General features: G+C 39.5%; 1 protein-coding gene across 7 annotated transcripts in view; it reads right to left on the bottom strand.

The window, feature by feature from the left end:
* atg10 (ATG10 autophagy related 10 homolog (S. cerevisiae)) overlaps window positions 1-25,654 on the bottom strand; it is a 241,259-nt gene that overhangs the window by 192,559 nt on the left and 23,046 nt on the right. For all 7 annotated transcript variants that reach the window (XM_087999762.1, XM_087999773.1, XM_087999768.1 and 4 more), the window contains one exon: window positions 17,164-17,286. In XM_087999762.1, the coding sequence (XP_087855888.1) occupies window positions 17,164-17,286 (123 nt within the window). The remainder of the gene's footprint in view (window positions 1-17,163; window positions 17,287-25,654) is intronic.

The raw sequence follows: 25,654 nt of genomic DNA, 5'->3' as shown, positions 1-25,654 counted from the left end.
CCAACCCTCCGAAGAGTCACCCACCCCAACCCATTTCCCACTGACTAATGCATCTAGCACTATGGGCAATTTAGCATGGTCGATTCACTTAACCTGCACACCTTTGGACTGTGGGAGGAAACCAGAGCACCCATAGGAAACCCGTGCAGACATGGGGAGAATGTGCAAACTCCACAAAGACAATCGCCCAAGGCTGAAAGTGAACCTGGGACCCTGTGCTGTGAGCCACCGTGCCGCCCCTCAGCTACTATAAATAAGGTGTTGGTCAAACAGTGACATCTCCATGGCAAGCCAATCATTTTGTGGTAAGTTAATTGTGATAAAAAATACCATGACTCAGGAGTGGGTTAGATTTTGGAATAGAAACTTGCAAATGAGTAACAATGTGGACAATAAACTATTGACAGAATGAGCTTATTCTCTTACAGCAGTTCTTCAGTCCAAAATATTTCAAAACTATTTTGTTTAGATTTTATTTCTGAGTAGTTGACAATCCATGTTGAAATGCTGGGAAACTTCATCACCGCCTGGGCCAGAATTCTGTCAAAAAAATAATTATAGCCAGATCTGGATCCAGCCTTAATTGCTACCTGATCAACTAAAATATAGATTCATAGAAACCAGAACATCGGTTTTGTCAGAAGTAATGCCACCAGCACAGATTCCTGACAATGGTTGACTCAAAACCCATGAACATTTGTAAAATATTACTTTATGATGTACAAGTCATCTGCTTGATTCTGTGATGGAACAGGTTCAGATGACTGGCATAGACAGTCTGCACAAGCCAAGGCAAATGAGGGAATCAGTGTGAAAAAAAATCAAGAGGGTCATACCTCTCTTTAGGGGCTTTGTAAAGCTTATCCATGATAAACTGTCACAGTGGCTGGATATTGCTTGGTCTTTGTAAAAATCAAACCAAATAGATCCAGTTGGACAGGGAATGCCAGGTGCATATTCTCTCTCACACTATTTGATCATATATTAAGGAACTAAAGATATAAAAACAAATTTAAGAAGAATGTTAAGTAAATAAATTAATTCAACACAGTAATTATTCCTTTGCACAAATGAAATAAAATTACTTTGTCTTCACTCGTGCACAATTATTTTCGATGAAGAACTTTTCCAAAATGTTACTCTTTGTTTGTTATAGCTCCCTTTATTTTGGAAAAATCAGAAAAATCTGTTCAGAATGTAGTCTGGAATGTAGTCAGTGCAAAGTATGGACTTGAAAAACATAAGTAAATAATCACACTTCTGAATGCTAATCATTTTTTAAAAAAGCTTTAAAGCAACAAATTTATATTACATGGCATATTTAAACATAATGAAACACCCAATGTGCTTCATATGCATCATATAAGGTGATATTAAAGGTGGCCAAAGAGGTAGGTTTTAGGGGTATCTGCAAAAAGAAAGAGAGGTAGAGATTTGAAGAGGTTTAGTAAAGGATTAGATTAGATTAGATTAGATTAGATTAGATTAGATTACTTACAGTGTGGAAACAGGCCCTTCGGCCCAACAAGTCCACAACTCCCCGCAGAAGCGCAACCTACCCATACCCCTACATGTACCCCTTAGCTAACACTACGGGCAATTTAGCATAGCCACTTCACCTGACCTGCACAGCTTTGGACTGTGGGAGAAAACCAGAGCACCCGGAGGAAACCCACGCAGACACGGGGAGAACGTGCAAACTCCACATAGTCAGTCACCTGAGGCGGGAATTGAACCCGGGTCTCTGGCGCTGTGAGGCAGCAGTGCTAACCACTGTGCCACCGTGCCGCCCACCAAGGAATTCTAGGGCTAAGGACATTGGCAGCTTTAGGCATAGCCACCAATGGTGGAATGACAGGGGATGCTCAAGAGGTCAGAGGTCGACAAGTGCAGATATCTCCAAGATTTTGTGGGGCTTCAAGAACATTACAGGTAGAAAGGGGTAATGCCATAGTGGGATTTGAAAGCAAGGATGCAAATTTTACAATCAAGTTATTGCTCAACTAGGAATCAATACAAGTCAGCAAACCCATGGTTGGTACAGTGAAGTTTGTAATAAAGGTAAGAATTAATATTTTAGCAGCAGATGAGTTGAGGGAGGGAAAGGTTTGAGTGATGTTAGAGGTGGAACTAAATGGTCTTAATAATTGTATGGATATGTGATTTCAACTCAGGTTGAAATATGACCCCAAGATTTGACTTGATTTATTATTGTCACATGTACCAAGAAACAGTGAAAAATATTGTTTTGTGTGCTATACAGACAAATCAAACCTTACAGAAGTACATCAGTGTAATAGATCAGAATGCAGATACAGTGTTACAGCTTCACAGAAGATGCAGAGAAAGATCAACGCTAATATATGAGAGGTTGGCTCATAAATCTGATAACAAGGATTCCTAAATCTGTTTGTCTGTATTTTGTATCTTGCGCCCGACGGAAGCGTTTGGAAGAGAGTAACCGGGGTGGGAGGGGTCTTTGTGGGAAGTGTAGACGGAATCAATGGAAGAAAGTCTGTAATCCTGAATGACTGGGCTGCACTCACAACTCTCTGTAATTTCCTGTGGTCTTCAGCAGAGCAGTTGTCATGCCAAGCTCTAATGAATTGAGATAGGATCTCAAACTGTTGCCAGAGAAAGGCATGGAGTCAATAACTAGCAAATGGAATTTGGAGCAGGGATGAAAAACAATAACTTCTGTCTTCCTAAAATTTAATTGATCTAATTCTCTGCTCTTCCAGTATAGCAAGTGTGGAAGAGTTGAGTGAGGTTGTGTTTTCAGATTATATTGTTGAGGGACAACATGTAGTTTGAGAAATAGGAGGACTCTGAGATAGATCCCTGGGATCAACCCGAGATAGTGGTCAAGGAGTAGGAAGAGAAGGCATTGCAAGAAATATTTTCGTTATTAACAGATAAAAGTGCAGGCAAGTGCAGTTTCACTCAGCTGGACAAGCATAGAAAGAAGTTGGAGGAGGATTGTATGGTCAACCATGTTAAGGGTTACAGACTAGGTCAAGAAGGACAAGGAGGGAAGATTACTCTCATCACAGACTAAAAATGGACTTTGTCAGAGCTAAGTGGAATTATTCAATCATGAAGCTTCAGGAAAGATGACAAATATTTGGAGGGGCAATACTTAAGGATTTTTCAGAGGAGAGGTTGGAAAAAGGGCTGGGGTTTGCAAGGACAGTAAGGTCAAGGGTTGGTGCTCTGAAGAGTGGGAGATGATGGTACATTGCAGGAGATGTTAATAAATTAAGATATACAGAGTCTTAGAGATGTACAGCACGGAAATAGACCCTTCAGTCCAACTTGTCCATACCAACCAAATATCCCAACCCAATCTAGTCCCACCTGCCAGCACCTGGCCCATATACCTGCAAACACTTCCTATTCATATACCTATCCAGATACCTTTTAAATGTTGCAATTGTACTACCCTCCACCACTTCCTCTGGCAGCTCATTCCATACACGTACCACCCTCTACATGAAAAATACATGAACAACATTGGCTTACACAGGATTAATTGGGATTGAAAAGTTCCACTAACATTTTTAAGGCATTGCAGAATTGTTTTTAAGTGTACAACATGGAAATGAGTTCAGAAGTTAGAACCTTCAAAAGATATCTAGGAGGCATCCTCCAACAAGCTGTTTCACACTGACTTTAGTCCTAAAATGAGCACTATATATAGAGTTTGGAAATATTTCAAAGAAATTATATACTGTAATTGCTACATCAATTAACTTAAGCAATATAATGCCAACCAATTAGGTTTTAAACTTAATACTCATACCATTGTATGTAGAGTGACTGCCAAAATAATTTTAATGCAATTTTAAAAAAGAAAAAGAGATCACACCCTAGGAAGCTGATTTTCAAAACCAAGAGATTTGTAAGGCCATGGTTTGGTTTTCCTTACCTGCAGCATAGATAGAGAAGACTACAGTGAGCTGCTGTTGTGAATGGGCACAGATAGAGAAGTATAATTTTAATAATCATAGTGAAGCACAAGGCTATAGCATTTTATCCAGTGCAACAGACTGCCTGCTTTATTACTTGTTTCCACTTCAGTTCTGTAGAAATTATCATACCTCTCCACCATTCTGTAATCCTTTTTACATGCTGATTATTTCTAATAAACTTTAGTACATCACAGAATTTTACAGAGCAGAAGATGGCCATTCAACCCAATATACACATCAAGGCTTCATATGTGAAATGTTATCATGCCAGTACTTCCCTAAGATAACACATGGCCTGTTGTATTCCCAGCATTTTCTGTCCATTTCACGTTTTCAGCATTTGTACGATTTTTCACTTTGTTAATTTATTTGTATTTCCCTATCCTCACTATCTTACATGGTGTGGACTGAATGGAAACAAAGAATTTCAGACTTACTGTCACTCCCAAGTTATGTCTGGATTTGCTATAAAGCCAAAAAATGTTGAATCTATTTACATACTAAAAAAACACATTCACATCTCTACTGTTTAGTTCAAAAATTCAGAGTACTGAGTTCTATTAATGAATGATTCATTTATCAATGGTTTTATTGTCACAAATATCTAGGGAGATACAGTGAAAGGTGTTCTGTCACCACAATAGGACATCATTTTGAGGTACAAGAAGAATAAAAGGAAATGTTTAAATAGAGTTCATCTCACTGAGAACAACTAACAACCAATATAGTACATGCCTTTTTCCAAGTATCAATTCAGCAATCTGCCCTGTTACCAAAGCTCTCATACCCGAGACTGTATACAGTCAAGTTTGAAGGCAGATCCAAATCCAGAAAGCATTACACAGAGGCACAACTAGATTACTTACAGTGTGGAAACAGGCCCTTCAGCCCAACAAGTCCACACCGACCTGCCGAAGCACAACCCACCCAGACCCATTCCCCTACATTTTACCCCTTCACCTAACACTAGCATGGCCAATTCACCTCACCTGCATATTTTTAGACTGTGGGAGGAAACCGGAGCTAACCCACGCAGACACGGGGAGAATGTGCAAACTCCACACAGTCAGTCAGTCAGTCACCTGAGGTGGGAATTGAACCCGGGTCTCTGGTGTGTGATGCGACAGTGCTAACCACTGTGCCACCATATCACCACATTGCAGAAATCTCTCACTTAGACACAATTCTTTTTCTTTATTCATTCATGGCATGTGGGTGTTGTTTTGTTGTCTGTCCCTAACTTCACTGCAGAGGGGTTTAAACCTTAAAACACTGCAGTTCTCGGGGAGTACGAACACATACAGTGCTGCTAGGAAGGGAATTCCAAGATTTAGATGCAGCAACTTTGGAAGAATGGTGATATGTATCTGAGTCAGGGTAATTTGCAGTTTGGAGTGAAAGTTGCAGTTGGTGGGGCTCTACTGCTTCTGCTATCCTGTCCTGGGTTGCAGGGGTCACAGATTTGAAAAGCTTTGTCAGACAAGCCTTGGTAATTTCATGCAGTAAATCTTGTAGATAGAACACATTGCCGCCAATGTGTGTCAGTGGTGAAGAAAATCAATGTTGAAGGTGGTAGAGAGGGTGTCAACTGAGTGGGATCAAGTGGTCTCTTGGAGAAGAGCATTCATAATATGACAGACTTTTTCATTAAGATGGAGAGTGGCACGGTTGATTCTGAGACCAGTGTCCTGAATTTAAATGGACAAAGTGATGACATACAAGGGGTGAGATGGTTACAATAAATTGGAGAACACTACTTAAGGGCATGTTGTTGGATAGGCAAAAATTTAAACAGTGCATGGAGGAACTGCAAAAAGTTTTTATTCCTATTTTATACAAAAACAAAATGGAAAAGGTAGCCTGGCCATGGCTACAAAGGAAGTTAGAGACATTATGAGATCTGAGGAAGGGACGTACAAAAAAGCCTAGCAGGTGTGGAGCAGTTTAGATTTCAGCAAAGGAAGATAGGCTACTAATTAAAAAAGGGATAAAAAAAGAGTATGAGAATGTGTACAAGGAATGTAAGAACTGATAGTAAAAGCTTATATAGGTTTGTGAAGAGAAAAAAAAGACAAATGTATGTCCCTTACAAATCAGAAACATGGAAATTATGATAGAGAAGAAAGAAATGGCAGACAAATAAAATACATATTTTGGTTCGGTCTTCACAACAGAGGACACAAATAACGTCCCAAAAATGTTGGGGAACCCGGGGTCTAGTAAGAATGAGGAACTGAAGGAAATCTATATTAGTAGGGAACTGGTGTTAGGGGAATTGATGAATTAAATGCCAATAAATCCCCAGGGAAAATCTACATGCCAGAGTACTAAAGGAAGTGGCCTTAGAACAAGTGGACACATTGGTGATCATCTTCCAAAATTCTATGACAAGGGAAGAGTTCCTACGGACTGGAGGGCAGTTAAAATAATCCAATTATCTATAAAAGGAGATAGAGAGAAAACAGGGGATTACAGACTGGTTAGCCTGATGGCAGTAGTGGGGAAAATGCTCGAGTCCATTGTAAAAGATTTAATAGCAAAGCACGTAGAAAACAGCAACAGGATCTGACCAGTAAGCATGGATATATGAAAGGAAAAACATGCTGGACAAATCTACTCGAATTATTTGAGGATATGACTAGTAGAGTTGGCAAGGGGATGCCAGTGGATGTGGTTTCTCTTAGAGGTAATGTAATGACATGGACAGAGACTCCGCAGATCTGGCAGCATCTGTGGAGAGAGAAGCAGATTTAAATTTTCGTGTCTAGTATGATGTTTTTCGGAAGTAAAAGGCGTTGGAAAATGGGTCTCTTTATATTTCTGACAGTGGTGGATTTGAAGCAGCAGGACAGATGGCGTACAGGTCTAGTGCAAGAGCCAAAGGGGTCATTAATGTTGGCAAAAGAGAAAGGGACAATACCACCTGGGAGTAAATGAAGGTGCGAAAGGGAAAGAATGAGTCCTCTCCACTCTTATACTATTCTTTCCAATACTTCCTTCACAGAATTTTTCAAACATGTTACTATTTTGCATTATTGTTTTTAATAGGCTGGGTAGAACATAATGTGGAATGCATTAAGTGCAAAGTATGGTCATTTGCTGACCATTGATGGCAATGTCGGATCATGAAGTTACAGCTAGTGATTCAATGCAATTCTTCTGATGATGGCTCACGCTGCCTCATGGAAGCCCAGCTTTGAGTTATTACATTTGTTTGAAGTCTATCCCATTGAACATGTCGGTTGTGCCACATAACATGATGGAGAGTATTCTCAATGTGAAGACAGAACTTTGTGATGGTCATTACTACTAATACTGTCATGAATAAATGTTTCTCAGAGAGGTTGGTTGGTGAAAATGAGGTCAAGTAGATTTTTTTCCCTCTTGCTGGTGCACCAGCCAAAGGCCCAGTCCAGCAGGTATGCCCTTTATGATTCGACCAGCTCAAGGCACTGTCAGTGAAGACATTAAAATGTCCCACCCAGGGTACACTCTATGCCTTTGCTCCATATATATAGTAAGAAATAAAAGTTATGCATATTTGTTATAGCAAAAATAAATTAATTCCAATGCACTAGAAATCATAGAATCCCTACACTGAGGAAGCAGGCCATTTGGCCCATCGAGTCTACATTGACCCTCCGAAGAGCAACCCACCCAGATCCAACCCCTTACCCTATCCCTGTAACCCACCGAGCCTGCACATCCCTGGACACTATGAGCAATTTAAAATATCAGATTTCCTTCCGTCAGCATAGTTGGTCTTAAGTCCTCAAAAAATAGTTACGGTATAAATGGTGCCCTCAGACAGGCATAACCTAATTATTTGAAATGTATATCCCTTATAAAAAATCAAGAAAATGTCTCAAATTGAAAGAATATTCCTCCACTTCATATGTTGTAGTTCTTTCCAAAGCACTGCACTTATAGAGTAACAGTTTGCTGCTGCCTGATGTAGAGATTACACCAGATATATCACTGGATCCTCTGCAATCCATATGTATTCTGTGGCATAGAAAGATTCCATTTTTTAAATACACTTTTTCAAGAGGAACAAAGACTAGTAAAATGGATTTAGATGCAAAACAGGCCATTCTCACTTTATTCTCGCTTTCAAAGGTGCAACTGTTTTGTTCAAACAGCTTCTTCAGTAGAAGAACAAAGACCAGCAGCATGTACTACAATATAGGTGACAATTGCACCAGGCAAAATATCAGGAGCTGACATTTGTGTACAAACCAGACCCAGCACTGAAGCAAGCCATGTCTCATCAAAACTATAAAGAACAAGCTCCAACAAACAAGAAAGTGAAGCAAACCAAAAAAAAAACATTTCCTTCCAATTGGAAAAAATATCAAACTGTAATATTGTTACTCAAACAGGCAATAAAGATCTGTTCCTATCAGCAAGTGGGTCAGTAACTAGAGGACACAGACTTAAGATAATTTCCAGAACTGCCTGAAGGCAGATGAGATATTATATAATTGAATTTGTCACAAAAGAATTTAGGTACTTGATTACATAAATCTCTGAATAATCAGCAATAGCAATAACTGTCTGCTCAAAAATGCTGGGCACAAGTAAACTAGCATGCAAACAAGATCCAATATCTCGTTAACTCGGTCATATTAGTCATTGATGCACATGGTTTTGAATTCCTGAAGGAAGGGGGTCTTTATGCCTTTCTTTGAACACGCCAGATAATGTTGTCTATATGTGAAGACTGATGCATCCTGAAAAACGTTAAAAGATTCACAATCAATGAAACCAAGCTATCGAAATCAATAGTAGCAAGTGACGTTCTCGGTCCATTAGCAGTTAATAAGAGCACCCCACAGGATAAATCTTTGTTTATCCAATAGGGTGTTATGAAACACGATATAAATGAAAGGAAGGATAAATATAAATTGGCATCTAAGCAATGAGTATGTTCACATTCATGTTAGTCTCAGAAGAATATTCACAAACAGCTTATCTTATTTTCCTGGTTAGCACCACATAACTATGGAGTAGACATAGCTGCCAACAGATTATTGTATAAGTTAAATTGATCTAGGCAGTATTAAACATAGAATTATTGTTATTTTGGGAAGGAGGAGCTGGGGTTACAGATGCAGTAGGGAACTTTCCTTTGGAAACAAATCAAAATTAGTAATTCAATGACTTTTGAATCAATTTCTTAAATGGAATATTTGGATCACAACAGCAGAATTCTCAATAATTATGAAGTAATTCAAGTTGCAATCTCTGGAGTGCATATATACACAGTAAAACACGGAAATCTGCAAGTTGCAGCTCAACTTGTTCCTTCACCTCTGTAAGCTTTGTTTCAACACTGTCTTGCTGAGAAAAGTGGGGAGTCTAATTCCTCTTGAATATAATGAACATTTTCTGTCTTTCATCAGACTCTTTTTGATGTTCATCTTTCTTTCCCTTTTAATTTCACTTTCTCTGCATGGTTCTGTAACGAATTAAGTATGTTGTGTATACTTCCTAGCTTAAGATTCTTCAATCTTACTGTTGGAAGAGCCTAACTGTTCCTTGTCATACTCACAAACACTAACAAGTCCTTGGAAAGTATGCCATGTCACAGAATAGAAGCACAGAAAATAGAAGCAAGACAAGGCCATTCGGACCTTCAAGCCTATTCCACTATTAAATATGAACATGGTTGATCATTTAATTCAGTACCCTGTTCCCCTGCTCCCCATTTCATTTGATGCTTTTAGCCCTAAGAGATCTAATGCCTACTTGAAAGCATTCAATGTTTTGAACTCCGAGGAGAAAGTGAGGACTGCAGATGCTTGAGACCAGAGTTGAAAAATGTGGTGCTGGAAAAACACAGCAGGCCAGGCAGGGAGTCCAGAAAGTAACGTTTAGGAATGTGGACAGACCATTTAGGACTGAGGTGAGCAGTTTCTTCACCCAGAGAGTGGTGAACCTGTGGAATTCTCTGCCACAGAAATTGGTGGAGTTCAAAACATTGTTGAAAAATGTGGTGCTGGAAAAACACAGCAGGCCAGGCAGCATCCGAGGAGCAGGAGAATCGACGTTTTGGGCATAAGCCCTTCTTATAAACCTCTGTAAGATCATCCTTCAGCCACCGATGGTCCAGGGAAAGATGTCCCAGCCTATTCAGCCTCTCCCTATAGCTCAAAGTCTCTATTCCTGCCAAATCCTTGTAAATCTTTTCTGAATCCTTTCAAGTTTGACAACATTTTTCCTATACCATGGAGACCAGAATTGAACACAGTATTCTAAATGTGGTTTCACCATGCTGCAATGTGACTGCAATCCAACTCCTGTACTCAATGCACTGACCAATGGAGGCAAGTGTGCCAAATGCCTTTTTCACCACCCAGTCTATTTGTGGTGCCACTTCCAAGGAACACTGCACCTGTAACCCTAGGTCACTTTGTACAACAACACTCCCCTGGGCTCTACCATTAACTGTATAAGTCCTGGAGGAGAAAGTGAGGTCAGCAGATGCTGGAGATCAGAGCTGAAAATGTGTTGCTGGAAAAGCGCAGCAGGTCAGGCAGCATCCAGGGAACAGGAGAATCAACGTTTCGGGCAGGAAGGGCTTATGCCCGAAACGTCGATTCTCCTGTTCCCTGGATGCTGCCTGACCTGCTGCGCTTTTCCAGCAACACATTTTCAGCACTGTATAAGTCCTGCCCTGGTTTGCTTTATTCAAATGGATCTTCTCACATTTATTTAAATTAAACTCTATCTGCCACTCCTTGGCCCATTGACCCATCTGAATGAGGTCCCATTGTACTAAGAGATAAGCTTTTTCCACTACACCACCTGACCATTACACACCTATTTTATTGTCATCTGCAAGCTTACTGACCACACCTCTTATATTCACCCATCAAATCATTTATATAAATGACAAAGTGCAGTGGACCCAGCACCGATCCTTGCGGCACATCCTTGAGATCACAGGCCTCCAGTCTGAAAAACAACCCTCCACTACCATCCTCTCCCTCCTACCTTCAAGCTAATTTTGTATCCAATTGGCTAAGACCCTCTGAATTCCCTGTGATCTAACCTTACAGAATCTTGTCGAACACCTTGCTGAAGTCCAGATAGACAACATTTACTGCTGTTTTCTTCAATCTTCTTTGTCACCTCTTCAAAAAATTTGAATCTACTCACTATAACTTTCAACAAACCATGTCTTCCGTACTTGCATGCTTACTTTCAACAACTAGTGCACAAGGACACCCACTTGCATCTCCTGCCTCTGCAATCTATCACCACTAAGAAAATAATCTGCTTTCTTGTTTTTGCTACCGAAGTGGATAACCTCACATTTATCCACATTATACTTCATGCCATGCATTTACCCACTCACTCATCTCTGCACCTGCCTCACCCTCCCACCCAGCTTTATGTAATCTGCAATCTTGAACATATTACATTCAGTTCCCACATCTAAACCATGATCATATATATTATGAATAGTTGGGGTTGAAGCTCTACATTCTTGTCTGCCCACCAAAACTCTTGACTACCTTTTCTATCAAAAATCCAACTCAACTTTGAACAAATTTGAAGACACAGCCTCCAATATTTTCTGGGAAAGAGAATTCCATATCCCAATGACTTTTTGAGAAAAAATATTTGTCTTCATCTCTATCTTAAAAGGGAAGCCACTTATTTTTAAACCATGTGCCTTAGTTTTAATCTCCATCAGACCAGGAAACATCTTCTGGGTGACAACCCTCTCCAGACTCTCTAATACTGAAGCAGTCTGTGTCTATGACATGGACTACAATTATGCTGGGCTGACAAATGGCATGTGACATTTCTGCCACACAAGTGCTATCTCCAAAAATAAAGAATCTAACCATCATCCCTTGACAGTTAATGGCATTACTGTCACTGAATACCCCCTCGTAACATTCTGGATGTTACCATTGTCCAGAAACTGAACTGAACAGGCCATATAAATACAGTGGCTACAACAGCAGGTCAGAGGTCAGAAATCCTGCAATGAGTAACTCACTTCCTGACTCCCTGAAGCCTGTTCACCGCCAAAAGATGCAAGTCAGGAGTTTGGTTGAATATTATGCCAGATGAGTGCAACTCCAACAACTCAAGATGTTCAGCACAACGTAGACCAAAGCAAACCATTTGATTGGCACCATATCCGTAACAGTTATCATTTACTTCCTCAACATCAATGCACAACAGGAGCATTTACAAGATGTCTAACAGTATCTCACCAGGACTCCGTGAACACCGTCCAAATCCATGACTACCATCTCGAAGCATAGGCCAGCAGGTGAACCAGAACACCACAATCTGCAAGTTCCCTCCACTTGGGAGTACAGTTGCTATTCCTTCACTGTAGATCAAAATCCTGGAATTCAGCACTGAATACACCAACCCATATATCACATGGGTCACAGTTGTCTATGAAGGCAGTTCACCAGCAAAAGCTTTTCAAAGGCATGAGGAATGAAGACATTCCTAACAGATTTCTACATCCCATAGAAGAATAAAAACAACAAAAGCAGTTCAGTGATGATTCATTACATTCATTCCTGGAATGAAAGGTTTATCATATCAAGTAAGCTTGAACAGATCAGATTTGACTCATTGGAGTTCAGAAGAATGAGAGGTGATCTGATTGAAACATAAAAGATCCTGAGGGGACTTGATGGGGTGAATATCAGAGGATGTTTTTAAGAGACTAGATTTGAGGTATCCCATTTAAGAATAAGAGGTTTCCCTTTTAATGATGTAGATCAGGAACAATCTTTTCTCTCGGGGGGTTATTAGCATGTGGAGTACCTTTTTCCAGAAGGTATTGAAAGCTGGGTTTTTTTAATCTATTCAACGCAGACGTTGATACATTATCAATAGACATGCAAATCAAGGTTCATGGATTAACGAAAGGAAAGTCGAGTTATTGAATGATGGAGTAGGCTTGAAAGACCAAATGGCCCACTTCTGCTCCTAAACTCTATGTTTCAGTTTAATCACTCTTTAAGCTACAAGTCAAAACCCAGACTCAACTGTTTGTGTATTTTTTTTGTTTTAAAATGTGTGGTTGCTAAGGTTAAGCTTTAAGTTAGACACGCAGACATTCTGACTCCTGCATCAATAAAGAAGTTATTTTTTGTTGCTGGAGGAGTCTCTCTATACAGTCTAACTGATTGCCTTTATTAAACTTTTTAAAAGATGTTGGAAGAGATTTGTATATGAGCCAATTTGCTGCAAGACTCTTTTTTTCCCTAAAAGTTGTGTTATAAAGAAGGTACAAAGTGAAAAACATGCATGCATGCAACTTCAGCAATTATTGCATACAACTGGCAGAACTTCTCTGATGCTGCTCACAATAAGTTAAATGAAATGAAGACGATATTATCCTGTTGCTCAGGTAAAGTGGTGTCCATTAAGATCATGACATCCAAACACTATGAAGTAAAAACTGGAGGAAGTCAGTTTTTAATTACTCTGAAAGCTTCATGCTGCACCTCAGCCTTTGATCTCTTTTTAAAAAATGTGTAATGTGCATTAGACAAACATTTCTGAAAATGTGGGATTTAAAATTATTCTTCCACGGTACTGCTGACCAAACTAAGACATGTGCTATCTAAAAACAGAAACTGTGCAATGTAAGATATATTGCGTTATCCTGCAGTTGAAATATTCTGTAATAATATTATCTTGCCTTTACATAGCACTTTTAAAGTAGTAAAACGTCCCAAGGTGCTTTGCAAGAACATTATCAAACTGAACTTGCTTCCACCCGGAGAAGGACATGTCAGGATTAATGATGAAAGAGGCAAGTTTTAAATGAGCATCTTATGGAATACAGAAAGGCAGAGGAGTTTATGGAGGAATTCTGAGTTCAGGGCCTACACAGCTGAAAAAACAGTCATCAGTGTTGGAGTGACTAAAATCAAAAATGTGCAAGTGGCTTGGATTAAAGCAATGCGTGGATCTCAGTGAGATGCATGACTTGAGGAAAGGACAGAGAAAGGGAGCAGCAAGACTGTGAAAGGATTCAAAAACGACAGCTTTATAAATTGACATGTAGCCAAATCAGGAACCATTGTTGGTTAGCAATTGATGGTAATGAGTGAACAAGACAAGCTGTGAGCTAGGTACGGTCTGCATAGTTTTGGATCAGCTGAAGCTTATGTGCATGGATGAGTTTCAGGAGCAGATGAACTGAGCTGGGATGAGGTTGCATGATGGTAGAGAAGTGGAAATGGGTGGTCTTAGCGAAGGCACTTATGTGCGTACAGAAGATTGCTTCTGTGTTTTAAGCATTATAAAGGAGATAAAGTCCAATAAATAAATAAACATGGGATGAGTTCACTGTAAGGTTAATCACTCTGCTTGCTTAAGACAAGACCATAACACATTGATTGTAGCCAGATCCAAAATTCTGCAAACAATGTGTTTCTGGGATCTTGTTTCTAGGCTTTTCCTTTAATATTACTACTTTCGTTCATATTACTTTTCTTTTAAATAACACAAATAGATGGCATGTGAATTATGGCAGACAATTGAGGTCTGATGCACAGCCCGAGGGAACATACATAACACTCTTCTAGAACATGTTCATACATGCACAGGCACACACACACAGCTGACAATGAGATAATACCACTTTTCAAATCTCAGAAGATAAGGGTGCCATCAAGACTGTACTTATTAATGTTGACTGACAGTTAAATATCAGGCTTTGTTAAATTTTAGACCAGGCAGGTTGACTCTGATTTCTCAGCGCAATGCCCTGAGTAATGAACCAGCAAATAACACTCGCCTATTATGGCAAGGTGCTGAGCATGTACCTGCAAAGATAATGCCCTATGTGTGTGATTTCCAGTACACACTTGTGAGCAACATTGCAAACCCATCTAACGTAATTTCACATGTATGGCAAAATCATTTCATTTCCTATGAAATGTTAATAAAAGTAAAGCATCATCAATGTGTTTTATTTCCTGGCTGTCTGTGAGAATTCTTCAATGTAGTTGTCTGCTTACATGTTTGATGACATGCCTGCTGGCATGCAAATTTGAATGTTCCAGAAGTGTAATTAAATTCTTGATACTTTATGGACGATGTTGAAGATAAATGTTGCACCTGGTGATTCCTTTGACTTGGTACAAGATTCAAACTATTGTTTACAAAGAGGAAATCCATGCCAAACAGATTGTTAAATCTTTGTAGACAGTTCTCTTTGAGGTCAAGGACAAGCATTATCACTTTAATACAGTCAGTTCTGGTATAATGGGATAGTGCTGTTCTCATGCAATCTTGCATTATAAGAAAATCACGCATTTATATTAACATAGAACATAGAACATAGAAGAATACAGCGCAGTACAGGCCCTTTGGCCCTCGATGTTGCGCCGATCCAAGCCCACCTAACCTATACTAACCCACTATCCTCCATATACCTATCCAATGCCCGCTTAAATGCCCATAAAGAGGGAGAGTCCACCACTGCTGCTGGCAGGGCATTCCATGAACTTACGACTCGCTGAGTGAAGAACCTACCCCTAACTTCAGTCCTATATCTACCCCCCCTTAATTTAAAGCTATGCCCCCTTGTAATACCCGACTCCATACGCGGGAAAAGGTTCACACTGTCAACCCTATCTAACCCCCTAATCATCTTGTACACCTCAATCAAGTCACCCCTAAACCTTCTTTTCTCGAATGAAAACAGCCCCAAGTGTCTCAGTCTATCCTCATACGATCTTCCTTCCATACCAGGCAACATCCTGGTAAACCTCCTCTGCACCCGTTCCAGTGCCTCCACATCCTTCCTATAGTATGGCGACCAAAACTGCACACAATATTCCAGATGCGGCCACACCAGAGTTTTATACAACTGCATCATGACCTCAGGACTCCGGAACTCAATTCCTCTACCAATAAAAGCCAGAATTTTTTTTCTTTTTTTTTACGTTTCTAGGACTATTGGGAGGCCTGTAAAAGACTCCTAACAGGGTGACCTCACCTTTCCTATTCCGAACCTCAGCCCAAACTACCTCAGATGGCAAGTCCTCATCCATCGTCCTTTCCACCACTGTAATACTATCTTTGACAAGCAATGCCACACCTCCCCCTCTTTTACCCCCACCTCTGACCCTACTAAAACATTTAAATCCTGGAACCTGCAACAGCCAATCCTGTCCCTGTTCTAGCCATGTCTCCGTAATAGCCACAACATCGAAGTCCCAGGTACCAACCCACGCTGCAAGTTCACCTACCTTATTTCGTATACTTCTTGCATTGAAGTATACACACTTCAAGCCACTTTCTTGTTTACAGACACCCTCCTTGGAAATTGATGCCATGTTCCTAACCTCCCTACACTCCTGGCCCTGCACCCTGAAGCTACAATCTGGGTTCCCATGCCCCTGCAGAGTTAGTTTAAACCCCCCCCAAGAGCACTAGCAAACCTCCCCCCAAGGATACTGGTGCCCCTCAGGTTCAGGTGTAGACCATCCTGTTTATAGAGGTCCCACCGTCCCCAGAAAGAACCCCAGTTATCCAAAAACCGGAATCCCTCCCTCCTGCACCATCCCTGTAGCCACGCATTTAAGCATTTAACAGGGTGGGAACTGCTTAATAGCCATACAGGTAAGGAAAGTCTGCATTCTACAAATAACGGTCTAATTTCTTCAATTGGCTTAAAGTCAATTCGTGTTGAAGAAACGCGCGTTACAACAGAAACGACTATACTAACTGCAAAATCTGGATCACCCATTTTAAATTTTCAGGCAATTGCAACATTTATCTTCAACATAGTCCATAAAGTATCAAGAATTTAATTACACTTCTGGAACATTCAAATTTGCATGCCAGCATCTTTTCTGGGCCTCAGGGAGGAAATGACTTAATTACTTTAACTGCATGGCACAAGGTTACAGCCTCCCCCACTGCTGCTCCACCCACCTTCCCCCCACCATTCCCTTCCCCCCACATAGCAATAAAACAGCATAAATACAGTGCAAACCTTAACTTTCATAGAAAAATAATTCATTATAAGGCCACAACTTGTACTGTTTTTTTTTCCAAGATCACAATATATTCATTTGTAAATTTGATAACACAAGAAAGGCATTTGAGTATAGACAGCACAATTATAACCAAAATCTAAAACTATTTAATCTATTCACAATTTCAGCTTCTCGGTCATTCTCACCTTTTCTTTATCATCTACTTCGTGACCCTGAAGATCTTGAAAGCAATGATCCCCCACAAGTAAGCTGTTTAAGGATATTTTAGATCTCAAGTGCACCTTTACCATGTATCCCTCATTATGCTCCTGTAAGATAAACAGAATGGAGAATGAGACTTCTTCTCCAGCCAAAAAAATACTGTCTTTACTGTATCACAGACCCACAGTAAATCACTGGTCATTTTATTTCAAGCACAGTAAATTTCTTAAGGGAATTTCAAGGCTCAATCTTGTGAAAAAGTCCAATGCTAGTAACAGAGAATATTTCAATTACACAAATTCACCTAAGCAATATGAATAGCACAGTAAAATGGGAATTCATTGATTTAAAATTGAATCAAAATTTCAATTAATATATCCTAAATCAAGAAAATACACATTTAATTTAACAAATAAACATCCAATAGATAACTCCTAAATCAATTTAGTCTTGTTATTTCCTCCAAAAACTGAAATCAAGTTTTCACCCACAGAAACCTGCCATTTACCATTGATATTATACTGCATTGTGTATTATACAAGGAAATTAAAAAACAGTAAAATAGAGTTTCTTGTAAATTTTGATTTCTTGAGTGCAATTGTACAAAAAACTAAAAATGAGGATTCCTTGATTACTGATTAAAGAAAAAAAACTACCAATAATCTCAAGGGTATCATCTAATTTGAGCTCACAACAAGCAATGAATACATGATCAGGTGACAAAGCATAGTTCACAACAGTATTATGGTCAAACATTGCATCTTAATCGATTCAATTTGTCCTCAGTTTTATAAACTGGATCACATTTGCTCGGCTTTATTTATACTTCATATGGTTCAAGGAACTTAAATACATCTCATTAAGTACACCAAACTGCATACCCCGACTCCATGCCTTAATTTCAACAAAATGCACAATTACATACATATGGACGAAGGGCAGTATTTAAAGGTCAGCCATGAAATCATTGAATGGTGGAGGGGTTCAATGGCTGACTCATGTTATAATGTTCCTAGATCACAGAATCCTCTCTATTGGTGATCAGCAGCAGAAACACTCCAGGACTATGAGGATCAACCCATGCATTAACCTAATGATCTTTAAGGAAGTAAGTTATCATCTTTACCTGGCCTGGCCAACATGTGACTCCAGATCCACAGCAATGTGGCTGACTCTTAACTGTCCTCTGTGTAATTAGGGATGGACAATAAATGCTGAGATAACCAGTGACACCCACATCCCATGAATGAATAAAAAACAAGTCCACTGCATTGTGCTATACAGCGGCTGCAGCATGTACATTCTACTGAACACACTGAAACTTCGCAATACTTTGCAAATCTGTGATTTCCGCCACCCAATATAACAAGGAAGTCAGACACATAAGCATGAAAGTCTGCTTTATATCAAAAATAACATTGGAATCTACTGGTTGGAGACTCCAAAATAATATTTCTTTTAAATGAAAAGAGTAAAGCCATATTCTAGTGATTTGTACTCTCAGCCAGAGATGGTTACTCAATTTGTATAATTCTACCTAACTCATTCTAACACCACTGAGTCAAATACCCACCAAAGACAATGATCCTAGGGCTACGTGTATGAACCATATCACCCTAACATTAGCACAGCATTCAAACAATGATCTGGGTACACAACTGGGTTGAAGTAAACCCATTGCAGAAAGCCAGTTGGACAATGGAACCTTGGCTAAGACAGGGATTCCTCGACATGACCTCATCATTTTGGCTGCAATTGGAAGACACTGTCCATAACCTTGTTTGGATCCCTGACAGATGGAAAAAGGTCACATGACAAGCCAACCTTCTGAGTCGTAAGCACCTGCTTTCTCAGCAGAACAGGAGAAACAGTTGACATACTGAGAAGAAAAAAGACTCAGAGTGGGTTTCTAGCTCTTTCTCTCTCCACCTGACTTACTGATGGCAAGTAATCCAGATGCAGACAGAGCTTTTTGAAAGAAATCAAACCAGGATATACATCTAAAAGAACAGAGAAAGGACCTAAACAAACACACAAAACGCTGAATAAACTCAACAAGTCGAGCAGCATCTGTGGAGAGAGAAATAAAAAGTTAAGATTACATTCCCTACAATGTGGAAGCCCAACAAGTCCACACCGACCCTCCGAAGAGTAACCCACCCAGACTCATTTCCCTACATTTACCTCTGACGAATAACCTAACACTATGGGCAATTTAGCATGACCAATTCACCTGGCCTGTACATCTTTTGGACTGTGGGAGGAAACCGCAGCACCCGGAGAAAACCCACGCAAACACAGGGAAAATGTACAAACTCCGCACAGACAGTGTCCCGAGGCAGGAATTGAATCTGGGAGCTGTGAGGCAGCAGTGCTAACCACTGAGCCACCATGCTGCCTCAAGTCCAAAGTGGATATTTAAATTGCCTCAATGTTGAAAGCATCTGGGCCGCCAAACTTAGCCTGAAGCTAGCCAAGTCACCAATTTCCATGATCAATCTACCCCCTTCATTCTACTGAACTCCGCCTTGCTGAAGCTCTCCTTCTCCACCCTAATCTATTCGTGTGCAAGCAGAGGGCATTTTACTATTTTACTTAGATCAGATCAAGTGCAATAAAATTATCCTATTTTTATTAAAATTTAAGAAAATCTGTTTGCATCTTTTATTATCACACTATATAAACAGCTAAATATTTGTTGAATTGGCAAGTATGTGTATTTTTAAAAACTGTTACAGTCGTCAAATGAAGAGAGGGTAAAGAGAGGAATCAATTAACTGTTCCTTAACTAATCTTAGCAATATTATCTCAACATGAATCTATATTACCTTTCTTTCATTATTACTGAGATATGAATATGTCCTATATCAGATGGTACTTTGAAATTTCATCTGCTGAATTCACATTATCAGAATTGTGCAACAGGCAGTTTCAACTGCAAAATGAACTTGCTCTAGAACGAAAGGGACACTTATTTACATTAAAATGGCTGTTAATTTGTTTCAGTACGTAGCTACATGTCTATTAAATGGAGAAGCAAAGTCGAGGAAGACCACAAGACAGACAATAAATACTGAAGACATGCGAAAAACCATTTTCTCTGCTATTGACAAAGCATTGAGAAAAGTACTTGAGATTCAACAGTAAGAAGCAGGGCATTAAAACTATTTTACCTAAGGTTACATCATAGCCAAGATGAGTTGACGTGAACTAAGCAAAATTACTTTTTAAAAAATACAAGAGATTTTGAACTTCAGTGGCAGTTTGACTGACGAGGCTTTTTGTATGTACTTGGATCTGCAAAATGCTCCAGGAGGAGTGGGGAAAAGCTGTTCTCCCTCTGACTATCCATCCTCCCAAACTATTAGCTAAGCCTCATAGAGTCATAGAGATGTACAGCACGGAAACAGACCCTTCAATCCAACTCGTACATGCCGACCAGATATCCTAAATTAATCTCATCCATCTGCCAGCACTTGGCCCATATCCGTCTAAACTCTTCCCATTCATTTACCCAAACAGGTGCCTTTTAAATGTTGTAATTGTACCAGCTTCCACCACTTCCTCTGGCAGCTCATGTTTGCTGAGTTTTCAACTGTGTTATGATCTCAGCTAATGGTAATACTAGAGAAGTCAGAACCTAGGGTGAAACTTGGCTTCACAGAGAACAAGTTTAGTTCTTGCAATTTGTTTGTTGTGGCAGCTGATTTCTGACCATATACACAAAAGGCTGTCAATGTACTTTCAAAAAAAGAGAAAAATTTATTTACACATACAGAAGGAAAGCACAAACCATTTAAGACAAGGACTCATACATGAGAGGGAACAGAGGCAGATGTAAAAGCAGCATACATCCAGATACACATTGCACATGGATGAGAATATGGTACTTTGTAACTGGGAGTGGAACAGAAGCACATGGGAGCAACATGAATGCAGTACAGAGATGGGAGCACAGCCTGTCCAAGCTGGGGGTGGAGTGGAGTTCAGTGAGGTGGGGCATAATATATATAAAAGAGAGAGAGAGACAGAGACAGAGAGAGAAAAAAAGAGAGAGAGAGAGCATGTGTGTGTAGGAGTGATGTGGGGGGGGGGGAACATTATAAAATCAAAATGACAAGAAACTGCTAACTAATAAGTTCATCAATGATCGATCAGTCTTTGGCATAAAGGATGGTTAGCTTAGGATGCCAGAATTAAGCTACATCCATGAAATGAGCTAACATTTGAAAATAAACTAAATATAAAACAAGTAAAAGGTATAATAAAATAATTAAAATGAACATCTAAAACACTGCTGTATAATTAAGAAATGAGCAATTTTGTTGGAGATGATAAAGTATTTTTCCGTTTATTCTTCAAGCCTAGCATTTACAGGGGAACCTCGATTAACCAGCATTCAATTATCCGAATATCGGGTTATCCGGCAAGATCATAATGCTCAGCTCAACTGTTATCCGCCATTCGATTATCCAGAATTCAATTAACCAAGCAAAATACTCCTCATCCGTCCTTTGGTTCATCAAGGCTCCTCTGTATATCTCATCCCCATTTGCCCTTGAACAGAGTGATCTGGTCAGCTTTGCAGAGGACAGTTAAGATTTAACCACATTGCTGTGGATCTGGAGTCACATGTCAGTCAAGCCAGGGAAGGATGGCAGATTTCCACCGCTAAAGGACTTTAGTGAACTAGGGGGGTTTTATGACAACCATTACAGAGAGTAGCTTTTAATTCCAGATTTATTTGATCTGAATTTCCAATGGCTGGCATGGCTTCTGGTTTACGTGCCCAATGACATTACCACTGTGTCACCATCTCCCTTGAGATCTGTTAAGCACAGTACATTCTATGGTACACGGGAATTATCCTAAATTGCTTAAAAAAAAATTAAAGTCAATTAACAAAATACCATGAATAACAATGGCAGAACAGGTGTTGTAGAGCAATGGTGGAATGTGACAGCTTTCAGATGCCAAGACAAACATATCTGCAGAAAGAGTAAGCAGCTAAAGAAATTCCAAAGAATGATTATTGATCAGGTAGCCGGACTGCAATGTACAGTCAACCTGGGTTGAACTAAGAAGCAACGAGCAGCAGAAACAATTTAGAGAGTGCTGTCCATTGTCCTCCAAACTATTATTAAAAATGCATGCATCAAACAAGTTCATACAGCCCATCACCATTCTTAGCATAAATCAAAAAAAAGAAACTAAAACAATCTTTCCTTTCTTAACATACATAATAAAACAAATCAAACTTCAAGCTACACAGTACATATTTAGTTTCCATTTTGAGCACAATTTTCCAAATAATAAAAATCCCTGCAATCAGACAGAGAATTCTGCAACAATATTTTGAGAAGTGAAAAAAGGAACATTCCACATTTTGAAACATCATATTAGATGAGAACCAAAGGTTTATGAGCTTTACAGCCAAACCAGACTATCAGACATAAACTGTGAACCGACTCTTATTTTTCTCTTGATTTAGTACACAGTCAAATTTATCTACCTCTACTTTTAAGCTGAAATTGTACGTGTGTGAACATTGAACGTCTGCGTTGTATTTGAGGACTTGTATCAACCACTTAATGTTTTTACTCAGCTCTGTTTCAGAACAATAAACTTGATCTCTTACTTAAGAAAACTTGACTGGCTAATTCTTTACAACCAAGGTATGAACAGTTAAGTACATAAGCTGGATTGGAAGTATTTGTTTTTAAATTTTGAAATATAATTGCTATATTCAAACAAAGAAATAGGAAAGCCATTACACTCCTCCTCACCCCATCGTAACTGATCAAACTCATGGAACTTCCTAACTAAAAGCATAGAGTCATTCAGCACAGAAACAGACCCTTTAGTCCAACTGGACCACGTCAAACATATTCCCAAAGTAAACTAGTCCCACTTGCCTGTGTTTGGCCCATATCCATCCAAACCATTCCTATTCGTGAACTGATCCAAATGTCTTTTAAATGTTTTAACTGTACCTGTATCCATCACTTCCCCTGCCAGTTCACTCCACACATGAATCACTTTCAGTATAATAGAAAATTGCCCTCATGTCCTTTTTAAAACTTTCTTCTCTCACCGTTAAAATACGCCCCCTAGTTTTGAACTCCCCTACCCTAGGGAAAAGACCCTTGCTATTCACATTATCTAAACCTCTCATGACTTTATAAATCTCTAAAAGGTCACCCCTCAATCTCCTACGCTCCACTGAAGAAAGTCCCAGCCCGTTTTTATAACTCAAACCCTCCATTGCCAGCAACATCCTGGCAAATCTTTTATGAACACTCTCAATTTAATAATATTCTTCCTATAATTGAGTGACCAGAACTACGTAGAGTACTCCAGAAGAGGCCTCAACAACATCCTGTACAACCCCAACATCATATCCCAACTTCTCAGATCTAAGTAAAGTTGGGAAGCATGCTAAAAGCCTCCTTAGTAACCCTATTTACTTGTGATGCAAATTTCAAAGAATTATGTACCTGAAGCCATAGATCTCTCCGCAAAACAACACTGCTCAGGGCCCTACCATTAACAGTATAAGTCTTGCCCTTGTTTGTTTTATCAAAATGCAATACCTCGCATTTATCCAAATTAAACTCCATCTGCCACTCCTCAGCCCATTGCCCAATTAATCAAGATTTCTTTGAAATCTTAGATAACCTTCTTCAATATCCACTATGCCACTAATTTTGGTGTCATCTGTAAACTTACTAACCATGCCTCTTATATTCTCATCCAAATTGTTTACATAAATGACAAACAAAGGTGGAGCCACTATTGATCCCTGTAGAACACCACTGGTCATCTGCCTCCAGTCCAAAGAACAACCCTTCACCTCTGTCTCTTATCCTCTGTATCCAATTAGTAAGCTCACCCAGAGTCCCATGTGATCTAACTTTCCTTAACAGCCCACCATGCAGAACCTTGCCCTCAATCTTTTTGGTTACTTCCTCAAAAAACTCTATCAAGTTTGCAAGACATGATTTTCCTCTCACAAAACCATGCTGACCATCTCCAATCAGTCCTTGTCTCTCTAAATGAATGTAAATTGTATCTTTCAGAATCACCTCCAATAACATACTCACCACTGAAGTCAGACTCACAGGTCAATATATCCAGGTTTTTCCTTCCAGCCTTTCTTAAATAAAAGGCACATTAGCTACCCTCTAGTCGTCCCATGGTTATATACGATACAAATATTTCTGGTATTTCCCACAATGTCCTCCCTAACTTCCCACATCTTTATGTTTTCTAAGACTTCAATCACTTCCTCATGCTGAACACAATGACCATACAGACTGCAGCAGTTTAAATTAGAGGCCCACCACACATTGCTGAGAATGAATTCTGTCCTTGAATTGCAGTGACATCTATTTCCTAATAATGAAATAAAAGATATGTCTACATCTGAACTCCTCTATTAAAGGTGACTTCCGCCAAGCAATAAAAAAAACCATCAATCTGAACCAGTGTGAATAAAATTCAATATATAAATACTTTCATAACTTTAATGTTGCATATTTCATTTAGTCCCTTTCAAATATAAACATTACAAACAAACTGCAGCAAAGAGGGATTTCGAGGTCCAAGTGCATGAATCACAAAGAGATATGATCCAAATTTAATGGGCAAGTGGAAAGGCAAACAGAACGTTGACCTTTATTTCAAGGGAATGGAGTACAAAAGTAGGGAGGAGTGAGGACTACAGATGCTGGAAACCAGAGTTTAGGTCAGATTGGTGCTGGAAAAGCACAGCATGTTCAGGCAGCGTCCTAGGTGCAGGAAAATCAACATTTTCTGGATGACTTCCTGACGAAGGTCTTTTGCCCGAAACGTCGATTTTCCTGCTTCTTGGATGCTGCCTAACCTGATGTGCTTTTCCAGCACCACTCTGATCTAAACTACAAAATTAGGGAGGTCTTGCTAAAACTATACAAGACACTGATCATACCACAAGTGGATTAAAGACAGTAGTTTAGTCCCCTCATCTAAGGAAAGACGCACTGACTTGGAGGAAACCATTAGAAGGTTCACTAGACTGACCCAAGCTTTGGGTGAATGTTCTTAGAGAAAAGGTTGAGAAAGTTGGATCTTTCTCTCAACCTGGAGTTTAGGAGATTGACAGGATGCCATTTTGCCCCATACAGTTCATTCTGTTATAACACGTGTTTTGTTAACGCGAATTAGTTGTAATGTGAATGACAAATTGGGGGCACTGTTTCTAAAGCATGAACTTTTAAAACATGTGTTGATTGTAATGCAATTCTTCTATAATGGGATGGGAGATGTTGCACAACCATCACGTTATAGAAGAATTGCCTGTACAAGATTCTTAGGGAGCTTGACAAGGTAGATATGCAGGAGCTTGTTTACCCATGTGTGAGGTGGGGTGACCTAAAAACACAGAGCATAATATCGGAATAAGGAGTCATCCATTTTAAAAAAAGATAAGGTTCT

The sequence above is a fragment of the Chiloscyllium plagiosum genome, unplaced genomic scaffold (assembly GCF_037043375.1).
Source record: "Chiloscyllium plagiosum isolate Xiang-an unplaced genomic scaffold, Cpla_swu_hap1 HiC_scaffold_2, whole genome shotgun sequence".
Lineage (NCBI taxonomy): Eukaryota > Metazoa > Chordata > Chondrichthyes > Orectolobiformes > Hemiscylliidae > Chiloscyllium > Chiloscyllium plagiosum.
The sequence above is the reverse complement of the archived record's forward strand: the minus strand, read 5'-3'. Positions and strand labels throughout refer to the sequence as shown.